This window comes from Brassica napus, chromosome A6, assembly GCF_020379485.1.
Source record: "Brassica napus cultivar Da-Ae chromosome A6, Da-Ae, whole genome shotgun sequence".
In the NCBI taxonomy this organism is placed as follows: Eukaryota; Viridiplantae; Streptophyta; class Magnoliopsida; order Brassicales; family Brassicaceae; genus Brassica; species Brassica napus.
In genome coordinates, this window is record NC_063439.1 from 21,800,972 (window position 1) to 21,814,050 (window position 13,079).

The 13,079-nt window shown below is 35.1% G+C and overlaps 1 protein-coding gene across 1 annotated transcript; it reads right to left on the reverse strand.

Annotated features, from left to right (window-relative positions):
- Positions 1-65: 65 nt before the first annotated feature.
- On the reverse strand, positions 66-9,291 carry LOC106348435. Its single transcript, XM_013788174.3, has 21 exons — positions 8,917-9,291; positions 8,753-8,837; positions 8,618-8,657; positions 8,274-8,522; positions 7,922-8,021; positions 7,740-7,814; positions 7,171-7,269; positions 6,621-6,737; positions 6,424-6,539; positions 6,238-6,337; positions 5,271-5,629; positions 4,550-4,877; positions 3,884-4,092; positions 3,565-3,783; positions 3,056-3,242; positions 2,684-2,916; positions 2,278-2,370; positions 2,098-2,199; positions 1,534-1,894; positions 1,257-1,394; positions 66-1,152 (listed from the first exon to the last, which is right to left on the reverse strand). Exons 1-21 carry the CDS (start codon positions 9,046-9,048, stop codon positions 379-381), a joined length of 4,116 nt encoding a protein of 1,371 aa, XP_013643628.2. The 5' UTR covers positions 9,049-9,291; the 3' UTR covers positions 66-378.
- Between the last annotated feature and the right edge of the window lie 3,788 nt (positions 9,292-13,079).

Below are 13,079 nucleotides of genomic sequence, written 5' to 3' on the forward strand. Positions count from 1 at the left end.
TACGAATACATCCAATTCGAGGTTCCGTGGTTTGTTTATTGGCATACGTCAAAGGGGAGATTAAATCAAATAAACAAAAATATATAACGTTTGTCAAATCAAATCTCTTTCGATCAGTTTACACGCTTCACATAGACGTACCTCAGAGAGTTTTTTTGTTTTGTTTTGTTTAATAGTGATACAAACCAAACAAATAAGAAAACGACACATTACAAAATAGAACTAAATTAAGACACGCAGATACTGTGATGAATAGCATCGTCTTCTTCCTCTAGCAATATGGCCACGAAGCTTGATTATGGATGTATATCTAAAAAGATATACACACACGTTGTCTTTAGTTTTGGGATATTCTGTGCAAACTTGGCTTTAGCCATCCTAGAAACCAAAGTCAATTGGTTGGCTTCTAATTGGAGGATAGGTTACTTGCTGCCTTCCCGTTGCTGCATTCTCTGTTGGTTTCACTGTTGTTGTAACCGGTTCAGGCGGTGGTGGCGGTGGCATTGTTTGGCTATCAACCTCTGTGGCGCCTAGAGCTGTTTCTGTGTTTGGAGTTGAAGACGGAACACTTTTTTCTTCCGAAGGTGTTTCCTCGACTACAGGAGGCTCAGATACTGTCTCTGTCACTGGTTTATCCAAATGTTCTGCTGTCTCAGCAACAGCTGCAGTTTCCGGTGCTGCTGATTCAGAACCAGCTGCAGTTTCTCGTGCTTCTGACTCGGAAACAGCTGCAGTTTCTGGTGCAGCTGACTCAGAAGCAGCTGCAGTTTCCGGTGCAGCTGACTCAGGATCAGCTGCAGTTTCAGGCGCTGACTCGGTCTGTGGTTGCTCAGAAGATGGAGGAGCTTCAATAGCCAACGGCTTAGCTGGTTCTTCAACAGCCAATGGCTTAGTTGGTTCTTGCGGCTTCAGTGTGGGTAGAGGTTTTTTGGGAGCAGAGATGGAAGCAAAGATTGAAGACATTCCGGGAGGTAGAATCTCGATTGGAGGCTTTGTGGATGCATCAGATAAACTCGTGAGCTTTGGATCCTCAAGAGAAGCCAAAAACGCACTTGCAGCATCTGTCTTAGAAGATGGAGCTTGCTCAACTTCCTTCTGTAGTGTTTTATTCCAAGCCTGGACCAAGTTCTTTAGAGTTGGACGACCATGTGCCTGTGTGATAGAAAAGTCAGAAACAATAGGAGCTTCATAAGAAAGCTAACTCAAGAAAGAAAGATAAAAAAAAAAGAGAAAGATTGGTGAAACTGAAATCTTACATGGGCATGAAGCACAGCTTCTGCGAGCATTCCCGTGTCTTGCCATGCCTTCTCCATAAGCGCATTGTCACCCAGAACTGCAGCAGCAAATGCTGATTCTCGCCCGAGGCCTATGGAGATCAGATTGTTTATCAGTCCCTGCAACAAGATTAAAACAGCCTTTTCAATAAAGGAACCAGACCATAAAATAATCTCCTAAGTTTTAATTTTCCTAAGAAGATTCTGTCTACAGTTTTTGAAAATTAAAAGCCAAAAGAAAGAGAAATTGGGGACATACACTCAAGCGTGTCAATTCTCCATGGTTCGCTAAGCGTAATGCAAGGCCTCGCAACTCATGACCCTGTAAGGCGCCTTTCACTGAACCTGCAGTGGCCAGTCTTTTGAGAGCTTCGCGAGCTATGTCAGCGTGCCCAGTGGCATCTGCAGCATCTATAAGGTCGAGAAACTCCTTCGCGAATTTCACTATTCCCTCCACCGCTTCAACAACGTCTTCTTTCTTCTCAGCTGTTAAAGAGAGAATGTCACTCAAATCCAGGCCTAAACCGTCCTGTCCAATGTCCCTGCTATTACTCATTGTGAGAAGACAATGTAGAGCCCTCTTCAGATCATTGCTCTGCATCGCTAGGTCAAACTCCAGCCTGAGAACACATGTGAGTGAAAATAATCGCTGATATCATTTTTGTGTAAGTTGAGAGCTAGAATGAACGATCGACCACATGTGAGTGAAACACTGAATTCTGTACATACTCCAGCACAAGCAATTCAGAGACTAGAGAAAACTGAGAATAGTAGGAACAGACTGGAGGAAACAGCTGCACCAAACATAATATGATTCTTTTACCTCTTAGATATTCCAGGCAAATGAAGAGCTTCTGTTGCATAACCCATCCCTAACATAAACTGTGCCAGATCGTCATGATGTTCTCTCCCAAGTCTACTTGCCCTGCGCAACAGAAAATGTTGTATATTCCAGCTTGTTTACTACTAGTATAAAGACGATATAATGAAAATATATCAATACCATTTAACTGCACTAACAGCATCCCCGTACGCAGCAAGACAGCGACAACGGATACCAGGATGGCTCAATGATATGGCATGGGCACACATGTACCTATCAAGAAAATAAAGGTGTGAGACAATAATTTACCTCAGTAGTTCCATTATTTATATGATCATTCAAGTGACTGATAGGACGATCATGGCAAGATACTGTATCCAACATGGTAACTCTGTGACTACATATATTTTTTTGTACGTTGAAACCTTGGACTGCAAATGTCAGAAGTCAAGGAGCCGACCTAGTGCGTACTAAGAATAAAAAGAAAAAAAACCTTGATCTAACTGCATATACGTGTCGTCAACAAAGAAATTTTTTAGCAAGAGTCAGTCTTGCTTTAAGGTAAGAACATGGATATTCTTGTTACCTGTCAATGAGCCAAAGAACTCCATCCCGTACACCAGCAACAACAAGAGGCCCCACTGGTCGTTTCTGCTCCACTGGGAAACGAGTAACAGCAACTGAGACTCCACCACCACCTACAGCTACCTCACTGGCCCTTCTTTCATCCATGTCATCACCATCACCTCTAGATTGTCTCGGCAATGATAAAAATGGTGGAACAGATGGAGCGTTTTGGAAAGAGGCTAAACGTACAACCTACAATAAAAAAGTACACACATGAGGTAAAAGTTCGACATAGATTCAGGATTAGACATGTAAAATTAAGCTTCAAAATCAGTTATATATATATATATATATATATATATATATCTCATGTAAAGCGAGAAATGTCCACCTGCAACATGGGGGGCCTCAATAAAATCCTTTCTTGCTTGGCATTCTGGGCACCTTCTACTGTGATTAAGGCTAATTCACCATGCTCTGCAACTGCTCTAGCCTGTGCCTCCTTAAGTTTAATTTCTTCCTTCATCTTCATAGTCTCTATATCAATTTCAGATACTCCCGCATCCACAAAAACACATCTGCAGATCGAGGCATGAAAGAGAGTATTAGCATTCCTCCTTACTTTGTTTCAGAAATTGGCAAATTAAGGTAACCATGCCCTTAACAAGGTCAGAATCATGGAAAATACATTCAAAGAGTTATAATCTCCCGGAAGTTGGATAACGCACAATCAAGATAATTCAAATAACTGGTGCTACACAACTGCTGCAAAACAGTTCCTAAAAACAGTTTTTAATTTGTTTCATCCAATAGAACTGTAGAAGTCTGGAAGAAGCATTCAAGGTAACATATACAAAACAGAAAGAAGTTCGTCGATCATATATAGAACATTAATCTTACTCAATTGTGGTTGGTGTAGCCACAAACAGCTGTCTGCGGTGCCAAACAGCTCCAGTAGCATGTGAAATGGCAACATCACCAAGATATCTATACTGAGGGCGCAACGACGATATGACCATGTATTTTTGATAAGCAAAAGCACAATACTCAACTGTTTGGTCCCACGCCGTCCACTCTGGCTGAGGTAGCATACCACCTACTGGCTCAAAATTGTCCCAACTGCACGTTGAAAATTCCATGTGGATTAATATGAAGCCAAACAACATGAAAAATGCCTCAAAATTGAAGTCGAGTTAACCAAAATGGAGCCATTAATCACCTGTAGAGCTGGTAGTTTAGGGGTGCGGACTCGGTAGATCTCTGCGAAGAACCATCATCATAGCTGGAAAACGAAGAAACATTACTGTTTCCAAATCCTGAGAGTGGCATCGACTGAATGGTTGAAATAGCTGAAGCAGCAACAGGACTAATCCTTCGGGATGTACGATAGCCTATTCCAAGTAGAGCACCACCATGCAGTCCAATGACCTGCCAAGAGAAATTTTGAAGCACATTATTGCTTACCTAAGCCTAGAAGTCAAATATCGACATACTGTCCTTTGATAAGTTTTCCAAACATACACAATACACAACCACTTAGAGTCGAAAAGAATTCTCAATGCGTAAGGTTCTCATGTTCAGCAATATTGTCCTTTTGGTCGAACGTCATTTGATAAACAACTGGATTCAAAGTTTAATATTGTTTTTTTTTTTAAGTTATTTTTTCCATATATTCAATGCAAAATTAATACGAATTCTTAGAAGCATATGATTAGATAAATTATGCAATGAAACCACTTCAACATATAGCTCGAGAATACATAAAGAGGAACTAAGATAAACGAACAAATGATGAACTTGATATGAAAGATGGTTATCCCCAGCTGAGACTTAAACACATCAAAAGCGGCTAAGGAACGCAATAACTCAAGTAAAGGATACATACCGGTTCAGAACGACCTCCTACAGATCTCATGAGAATGTTTGAGGTTCCATCATCCAAGAGAATACGAACTTGAACACTAGCTGATGAAGCTGCATTAGCAGCAGCGGCGGCTTGAGCTGCGGCTGCAGCGGCTTCTTTCGCCTTTCTTGATGAACCACCCTTTGGGATTATGGGCATCCTTTGAGGTAATACAGATTCTAGTATCGCAAATCTATCTCGACATGTATCCCAAGCCAAAAGTCTTGCACTTCCAGAATCAACAATGGTCCAGTCACTAACCTTGTAGATAGAGAAGTACAAGATATCAGGCCATACAACTGCCACATACCTACAACCAGAGAATAAAGTTAGCTGGCTAAACAAAAGACAGCAGTCAACAAATTACGTACATAAATATATTAGCGAGGAGTTATCTAACAAATATATTTAGGCAAAGAACGACTAAACTAAATGGTTGATACTTGAATGCCATTTTCTCTTTCCTGTCTACCATAGCATCTGGTGGGGTAAATCCCACCGAGATACAAAACCAACAAGCATGTACGGAATTTAAAAGTACAATAACAATATATGCAACCGTATAACAGGTAAACAATGAAGGAATTAGAATATTCACAAGCAGCATGAAAACACAAATACAATTTACAGTAACAAACAGCATCACTATGCAGAAAATATTTAATATAATGCATATCATTATAAGACTGAAAAAAGAACTTACTTTCCTGAACTGCTTACAGAAAGAACCGAGTATGAATCATGTGGAACAGGTGCCACAATCTGCTTTTTAGTCTGCTTTACAGTCAACTGTTCACCTGAGTCTCCCTTAGCCATTCCTGATTCGGATAAGGCACTATTATTTCCAAGGGATGGGTTGGCTGTGTTGGATATTTGAAAGTTTAAGAGCTTTAATTCTCTTCCAAGGATATATACAGCTGAATTCTCCCGACTTCCAGACAGTGCCGGTAGAGGGGCTGCAGACGGGATGGCACGAGGATCAAATTCACTAACTATAATACCGACATTGGTACCAGTTGCGACGAGATGTGGCTGAAGAGGATGTGCAACCATACAATAGACCTGAAGAAAATGAAACTAATAAGTAACTAATCTGTACATTCTGAAAAGATAACTTTAGAAATTTGCGTGAAACATGTCTTTTCTTGATCATCCTGTACAATATAAAATAACTTTTTTCTCAATTGCAATGTGTTTTATGATACAAACAGTTATCAATCAAGATTCTGCTTTTCTAGATGGTTAGGGTTATCTATACATGGATTTGTTCTGCAAGAAGTAACAAATAATCAAACAATGCAATTTATTCTTATTCCTACTCTGGTTGAGTCCGAATGTATTTGCATTGCCAAGTGCAGTTCTGTACAGCTGATCAACTTCATTATTTTAACCATGATAGATGCATTTTTACGATACATGAATAGAAAATACTGTTTTGTGGGGCACATAGAATGGAGATGCAATTCTTTCAAGTGTAGAGAGCAATTCTCATGTTAAGGATTGTGACTGAATTAGTGACATAATAAACAGAAAAAAATCGGTGACGTACAATTAGCCAATGCAGAAAGAAATGACATGATATATGGTAGATTCCAAGGAAATCATCAACGACTAGTGCTGCGTTTGCTTGGTTAAACTCAGAAATAAGCAAGTAGTCAAAAGAAAATTACCCTAAGTTTTCTGTGGGTTGCAAGGACTTGAGGCGGAACCAAGGAAGAAAGTTCACATAATGGCCTTGTCAAAGCCGAATAAGTTGGATGCTCAATAGACCTGTGAAAATTCAAACAATTAAATACTCCTCTAATATGCACAAAGATGTTCACCATGGATATCACGAAATGTTTAATCAAGGATACCATATGTGTGAATCTTTAACGCATGTCAAAATATCAAGGTTTGGTGCTCGAGGGTGACACCAAGATGCAACACTGTGGCAAGCTAGCTTCGGGACAGGTTTAATTCTCCGTAGCTCCTGCAGAGAAAAAGTACACATGTGGGTTGAAAATAGAAATCCATAAAATATGCAAAACCCATACATGAGATACAACATTACCTTAAATGTCATTGTGTCCCATATAGCCAATGTCTTGTCAGCACCGATTGTAATCAATTGTGGAGCACTGCCACTTACCCGTGACAACTCAACAGCCACTACTCCACCATCATGTGCCTAATTCAGTAAGAACAAAATATAATAAGATTAAGCAAAAGCTTTTACAAAGCCATTTCTGGAAGGATAAACCAGTATAACAGAAAAGTGGAATTTTATAGACTCAATTAAGCAAACAATAGCATGTCACTTGAACCAATAGAAAAGGACAAAAAGTATGACAGAGAAGTGGAATTTTATAAACTCAATTAAGCAAAACAATAGCATGTCATTTGAATCAACAGAAAAAGACAATCAAGAGCATGTCATACTACACTAATCAATACTCAGCCTATTAATCAGAATAGGATCAAAGAAAAAAAAATCTAGTTACTATTATCCAACATCACAAATCAACTCAGGTCCACTGAAACTAAGAACAATAGTACCATGTCCTCACCTGTAACCAAATTTGGCCAATCTTTTTATGAACGAGTAGGATTAGAATAAATACCTTTAAGCTGAGCTTGGGTACTAGTTCCCTTGAATCACTGCCATGATCGGCACTCCACAGTACAAGTAACCCATCACTGCCACCTGAAACAAGGAGTGCCTGCAATTGCAAGCAGATAGAGAACGGCTGGTATCATGTATTGAATATGAATAACAGAGAAAATAGTTGATAGTTTCAATTATAAGAAAACGGAAAAGGCAGTCGTTAGTAGAACTAAAACCTAATAATGATAATAAATGAATCTAGAGAACTAAACAACCAATTTAGAAAACAGATGTCTATGTTTTAATTCCTTCCGCTCCCAATGCTAGGTTGTGCAAGAAAGTTATCCCAAACAACAAATGAACTTCTACTAAGCAATTTAGGATATATGAAAGTAAGGGTAGACCTTTAAACTGAATGACTCCTTACTTAAAAGCGATTTAGGAAACGAAAAGAAAATGTAAAGAACTTTCAAGACAATATCCCCAATATACTGTTTTGTTTTACATGTCAGTCAACCATAGCAGGTGACCTTGCGTATGTTTCTCTAAATCAAAGAATGGGAAGTTGAAAGAATATGTAGTTACCTCGCCAGATGATGCCATGAAATTCATCAAGCAATATATTGATCCTTTATGGCCACCGGTATATCTACGTGCAAGCTGGAAGGAAGTAAGCATTCAGGGAAATTAACACAGATCAGTCCCAATAGCGCTCACCATAAACCCAGCAGAAAAACAAAATAAAAATTCAATTTTGGAACAAGCACCTTCCATGTTATCATTGATAAAACCCTAATGACACCATCAGTTGAACCAAATGCAACTAAAGGGCCATCACCACCAGATGATCTGGTAAGGAACTCCATGCTGCAAAGAAAGGAGTAAGTCTAACCACGTTGGAGCAGAATAATTCGGAAAAGTAGAAGCCTGTTTGAACATTACACTTAAACCACACACACACACACACGGACATTAACTTGTCATAGTCTATATTTGACTCCAATAATTCCAGCGTAGTAACTAATGGAGATCTTTCCAGGATTCAAGCAAGGCTATATATGTCACGCAAACAATGATCTAAAATCAGAGAAAAATCAGAGAAACGGAATTGAAACTTACCAGAGAAGTGACCTATTGTCAAGCTCTGACTTAGGCACATCTCGGCCACGCATTGTCACCAAGTCCAAGAAAATAGCTTTATTCTCACAACAGATGACCAAAAAATGCCGGCCTTTAGTTGACGGAGCAGGAGAAGTGAAACCGGACGTGAGATGATTAACAGCAGAGGGAGATTCAGCAGCTGCAGAGCGATTGCGCCACAGTTGCCAATAACGCACATCATCGTCATAAAACTTCACCTGCTTAACACTTGTAGATAGAAAAAAAACAAGATTTCATCTAATTAATCTTTTATTTTCAAATTTCTCGCGAAAGAATAGCAGCGGCCAAGACGTAATAATTACCTTCCTCCTCGAATAGCTTCAGTAGGTTTGCCTTTATAGTCTAAACAAAACATAAACGCCAATCATTAACCGCATACTCATTATACCACAATAGAATGTTGAATTTAACAAAAGAGAGAGTTCATCATGGCTCACCGGAGTCTCCTTCGGCAAGCTTCTCTAACTTAGCACCAACTAAACGGCGCTCGTCGACTCCACCGGCTTTCAATTCATAAATCACCTACAAAAAAATCCCCAAACACGTTGAAAAAAATACTCGATTCGGGATTAGAAGCAAAACCAAAACGGAATCTCGGTACCTGACGATGCTCCCAGTTCCAGACGGAGACGTGATCCGTATCATCGGCCGTAACAATCCACGGATGCGTCGGATGCACCTGTATCTTCACGATCTTACCATTGGTCTGCCGAAACGCTCTCGCGCGTAACATTTCGATCTCTCTGACGAACCGCGAAGATCAATGAAACAACTCACGAATCTGAAGAGCTCAATTGCATCCGCAGAGACGATTCAGATTCACGAGAACTCCTCAGTAGAGAAAATTCAGCTACGCAGAGAGGAAGAGTAATCAGATCCGATCCAGAATCGGTTAGATCCACCACTACAATCGACGAACAAACAAAAGTATCCGGTTGTGATTTCGGAAGCGAAACGCGAAGCGAGAAGGCCAGTCTGATAAACAAATAGGCCCAAGAATATTTTTAGCCCGTTTTATGATAACAAATATATATATTTCATTTAATATATTTTTATAGGATTTTTAGTAATTAAACCCCTCAACTAAAGATGAATCGTAAAAAAAAACCCCAACTAAAAATCCTGTGAAATAAACCATCAACTTTAGTTCTGTTAACATATGTTATCCTCCGTTTAAAAAACCGTGACGGAGGGTGACATATGTTCACGGTTTATAAGTTGAGGGTTTATTTTACTGGATTTTTAGTTGAGGGTTTTTTTTACGATTCATCTTTAGTTGAGGGGTTTTATCACTAAAAGTCTTTAAATGTTATTAAATTATTTATTATCATTTATACATTGTTTTAAGATTTATAAGCCTTTAAAACTAATTTATAAATTTTAATACATTAATATATTTGTATATTAATTTATACATCTTAAATTAATAATTTTTAACACTACTTACAACTTATTATAACTTTGAAATATTAAATTATTTGATATTTGGCAATAGTGATATAAAAAATTTTGTGTGTTTATATCGTCATTGTCAAATATGAAATAATTTATAGTTTCTAAGTTATATTAAGTAGTGTCGAGATAATTCATCCATGAAGTCAATCTTTCTATTTAGAGTATGATGCACTTTTTCCTATTTTCATGATTTCTGTCATCCGGCTCATACTTCTTCCCCCTCCAAAATAATGCATGATTATTTTTATTCTCATTGATTTCTGAATAACTACATTATATTTTTATTTTCTTGATCAATAATATATTTAAAACATAAAGTAATACAATAAATCAAGAACAATATAGGAAAATAGAAAAGTATGAGTCTGATGACGAAAATAAGAAAAAGTACGTCATACTCCAAATAGAAAGATTGACTTCATGGATGAATTATCCTCAATACTACTTAAGACTTAATATAACTTAGAAACTTTCAATTATTTGATATTTGAAAATGACGATATAAACACACAATTTTTTTTATATCACTATTGCCAAATATCAAATAATTTAATATTTTGAAGTTATAATAAGTTGTAAATCGTGTTGAAAATTATTAATTTAAGATGTATAAATTAATTTTATAATAGATTAATGTATTAAAAATATAAATTAGTTTTAAAGGCTTACAAATCAATCTAAAACAATGTATAAATGGATAATAAATAACTTAAAAACCCTTTAATGACTTTTAGTGATAAAACCCCTCAACTATTTTTGAATCTTAAAAAAGACCCTTAACTAAGTTTTTAACATTATAAACCCTCAACTTATAAACCGTTAACATATGTCACCCTCCGTCACGGTTTTTTAGACGGAGGGTAACATATGTTAACGGAACTAAAGTTGATGGTTTATTTCACATGATTTTTAGTTGAGGGTTTTTTTTTACGATTCATCTTTAGTTGAGGGGTTTAATTACTAAAAACCCATTTTTATATTGTATAGTAAAAATTAATCCATATTAAAAACTTTGTAAAATAGTAATACTGAAATCATATCATTTAAAATAATTTTTTTGGTTATAAAATCAGTTCAACTAATAATAAAATACTTTAGAGAATATTTTATATAATGTATACTATTATATGTGAAGTGATTTTGCAGATTTGATGGAGGAATGGTATATTGGTTTAGCACAAGATAGAAAAAGGAGATAGATTTTTTTTCTTGGCAATTGTCAATAATAACATCTTTTGAAGTTTATGTCTCAAAAATAGCACTAGAAGGAGAAAGTCACAAAAATGACATTCATTAAAGGGTAAAATATCTCTAATACCCTTGGTTAAAAATTAAATAAACAAACAAAAATAAATAAAAATAATAAAAATAAAAATAAAAAAAAAGAAAATTTTTTTTATAGTTTCAGATTATGTGTTTTCAGATTCAAAATTTTTATAATTTTTTTTTTGAAATTTTATTTCGATTTTTTTTTTTTTCAAATTTTCTTTTTATAATTTAAAAATAATTTTTGAAACTGTTTTTAAAATTTTTATTTTTATTTTAGTATTTATTTTTTATAAAATTTTAAACCCTAATTCCAAAACTCCACCCCTTAACTCTAAACCCTAAGGTTTGGATTAATTAACTCAAGGGGTATAAGTGTATATTTACCTATTTAATGAAACCTATTTTGTGACTTTGAGCCTTGAGTGCTACTTTGGGAACAAAAACTTGGTTTGGTGTTATCCTAATCTTTTTCTTTTTTTTTTTTCATTTTGAGTTTTTCATTAAAAAAAAGTTACACTGTAAAGCAAAGAACTTTTTCTTTTTGAATTAAATTTAATATTTAATTCAAAAAAAATGATTTTACAGATTTGTCATATACTCCATGATTTTAAATAATTTTTTTTATTTGTCATGTTCTCAATACTTTTAGTTAGCATACATTTTTTTTTTCATATTTTTATTTAAGTCATTATTTTGAAGACTCTATAATATAATATAATTTAAATTTAAATTTTGATTATTTAGTTACATAAGTTTAATATTTATTTGTTAGTATAATTTTCAGTTTCGTGTGACAGCTCATGAATGTGGAAAAAAATAAAAATCAAATTCTTGTGTTTGTTTATGTAGATATATATTAATAATTAATAATACTATTATGTATTTAAAGATGATCAATATCTTTCTCTGAATAATCTAATACGCAAAACATTGTTTTCCAAAATTAGTGTCCATCATACTAAAAATTAGAGAGATAATCTTATATTACAGTTATAAGTTTCTATATAGAATATGTATTTGTAAATTGTATTCTTGGTATAATTATATTTGATTAAGTACGTGCCGACTCCTAAGATCATCATGAGACATAGTGCACACTCTTCCTCAGCCATGGTCACCACATCATACGGTTTTGGATCAAAATTGAAGGGTTTGGACATCCTAGAAAGTATGGATCTTTTATGAGTTGGGATAAATGATCTGGTGAAATCAAACTCACTGAACTCTCTATCTTCAACGGGTTTCTCAAGTTTTTCACAAAAATCATTCAGTTTATTTATGGGTAATCAAATTTTTGAAGCAATTGAACTTAAAGAATAAAATTTCTTTATTTCAGAGAGGGAACTTTATTTTGCGCAACAAGCTTAAAAAGGAAAGAAGATGAAGAGAACAACAGAAAGAAAAAGTTTTATTAAATATAATTATTTAAAATTATATTTAAATAGAAAACAGAAAAATAAAGAGTTTTTTTCGTTAAATTTAAGTGAATAATCTTATTAACATTAATCACACTTATTTCATAATCGGTGTGATGACATATCTCCTCTTTATTTCTGTTTGAAACAGCCAATAACATTCAAACCTTTTTATTTGTAAGAATGACAATATTATATGTATCAAATCTTGTCCCTTTCATAAAGCATATAATTCTTTAGATTACGACTGTCTATTAATGATTTTCCTCAGAAATTTCCAATGATATTTTAGTCCATTGGAAGTTCCGTCAGAATATCATGATATGTATTATCTATTATTGATTTTGTTGATTGTCATATTCTCCATGATTTTAAGGTAATTTTACGTATTTGTCATGCTTGAATAATTTTAATTAATATATAGTTTTGCTTATTTGTCATATTTTTAATTAAGTCATTATATTGAATATTCTATAATATAATTTAAATTTAATTTTTGATTATTTACTTACATAAGTTTAATATTTATTTGTTAGTACAACTTTTCCGTTTCTTCGTATGCTAGCTCATGAATTAGCTGAAACGGTAAAAAATAAACAATTAAATTCTTATGTTTGTTTATGTA

Coding starts and splice junctions, on each gene's coding strand:
- LOC106348435 (XM_013788174.3), bottom strand. CDS start 9,048: ATGTTACGCGCGAGAGCGTTTCGGCAGACCAATGGTAAGATCGTGAAG. Junction 3,784..3,883: donor CTAAACTACCAGCTCTACAG/GTGATTAATGGC, acceptor TTCAACGTGCAG/TTGGGACAATTTTGAGCCAG. Junction 1,153..1,256: donor AAGCTGTGCTTCATGCCCAT/GTAAGATTTCAG, acceptor TCTATCACACAG/GCACATGGTCGTCCAACTCT.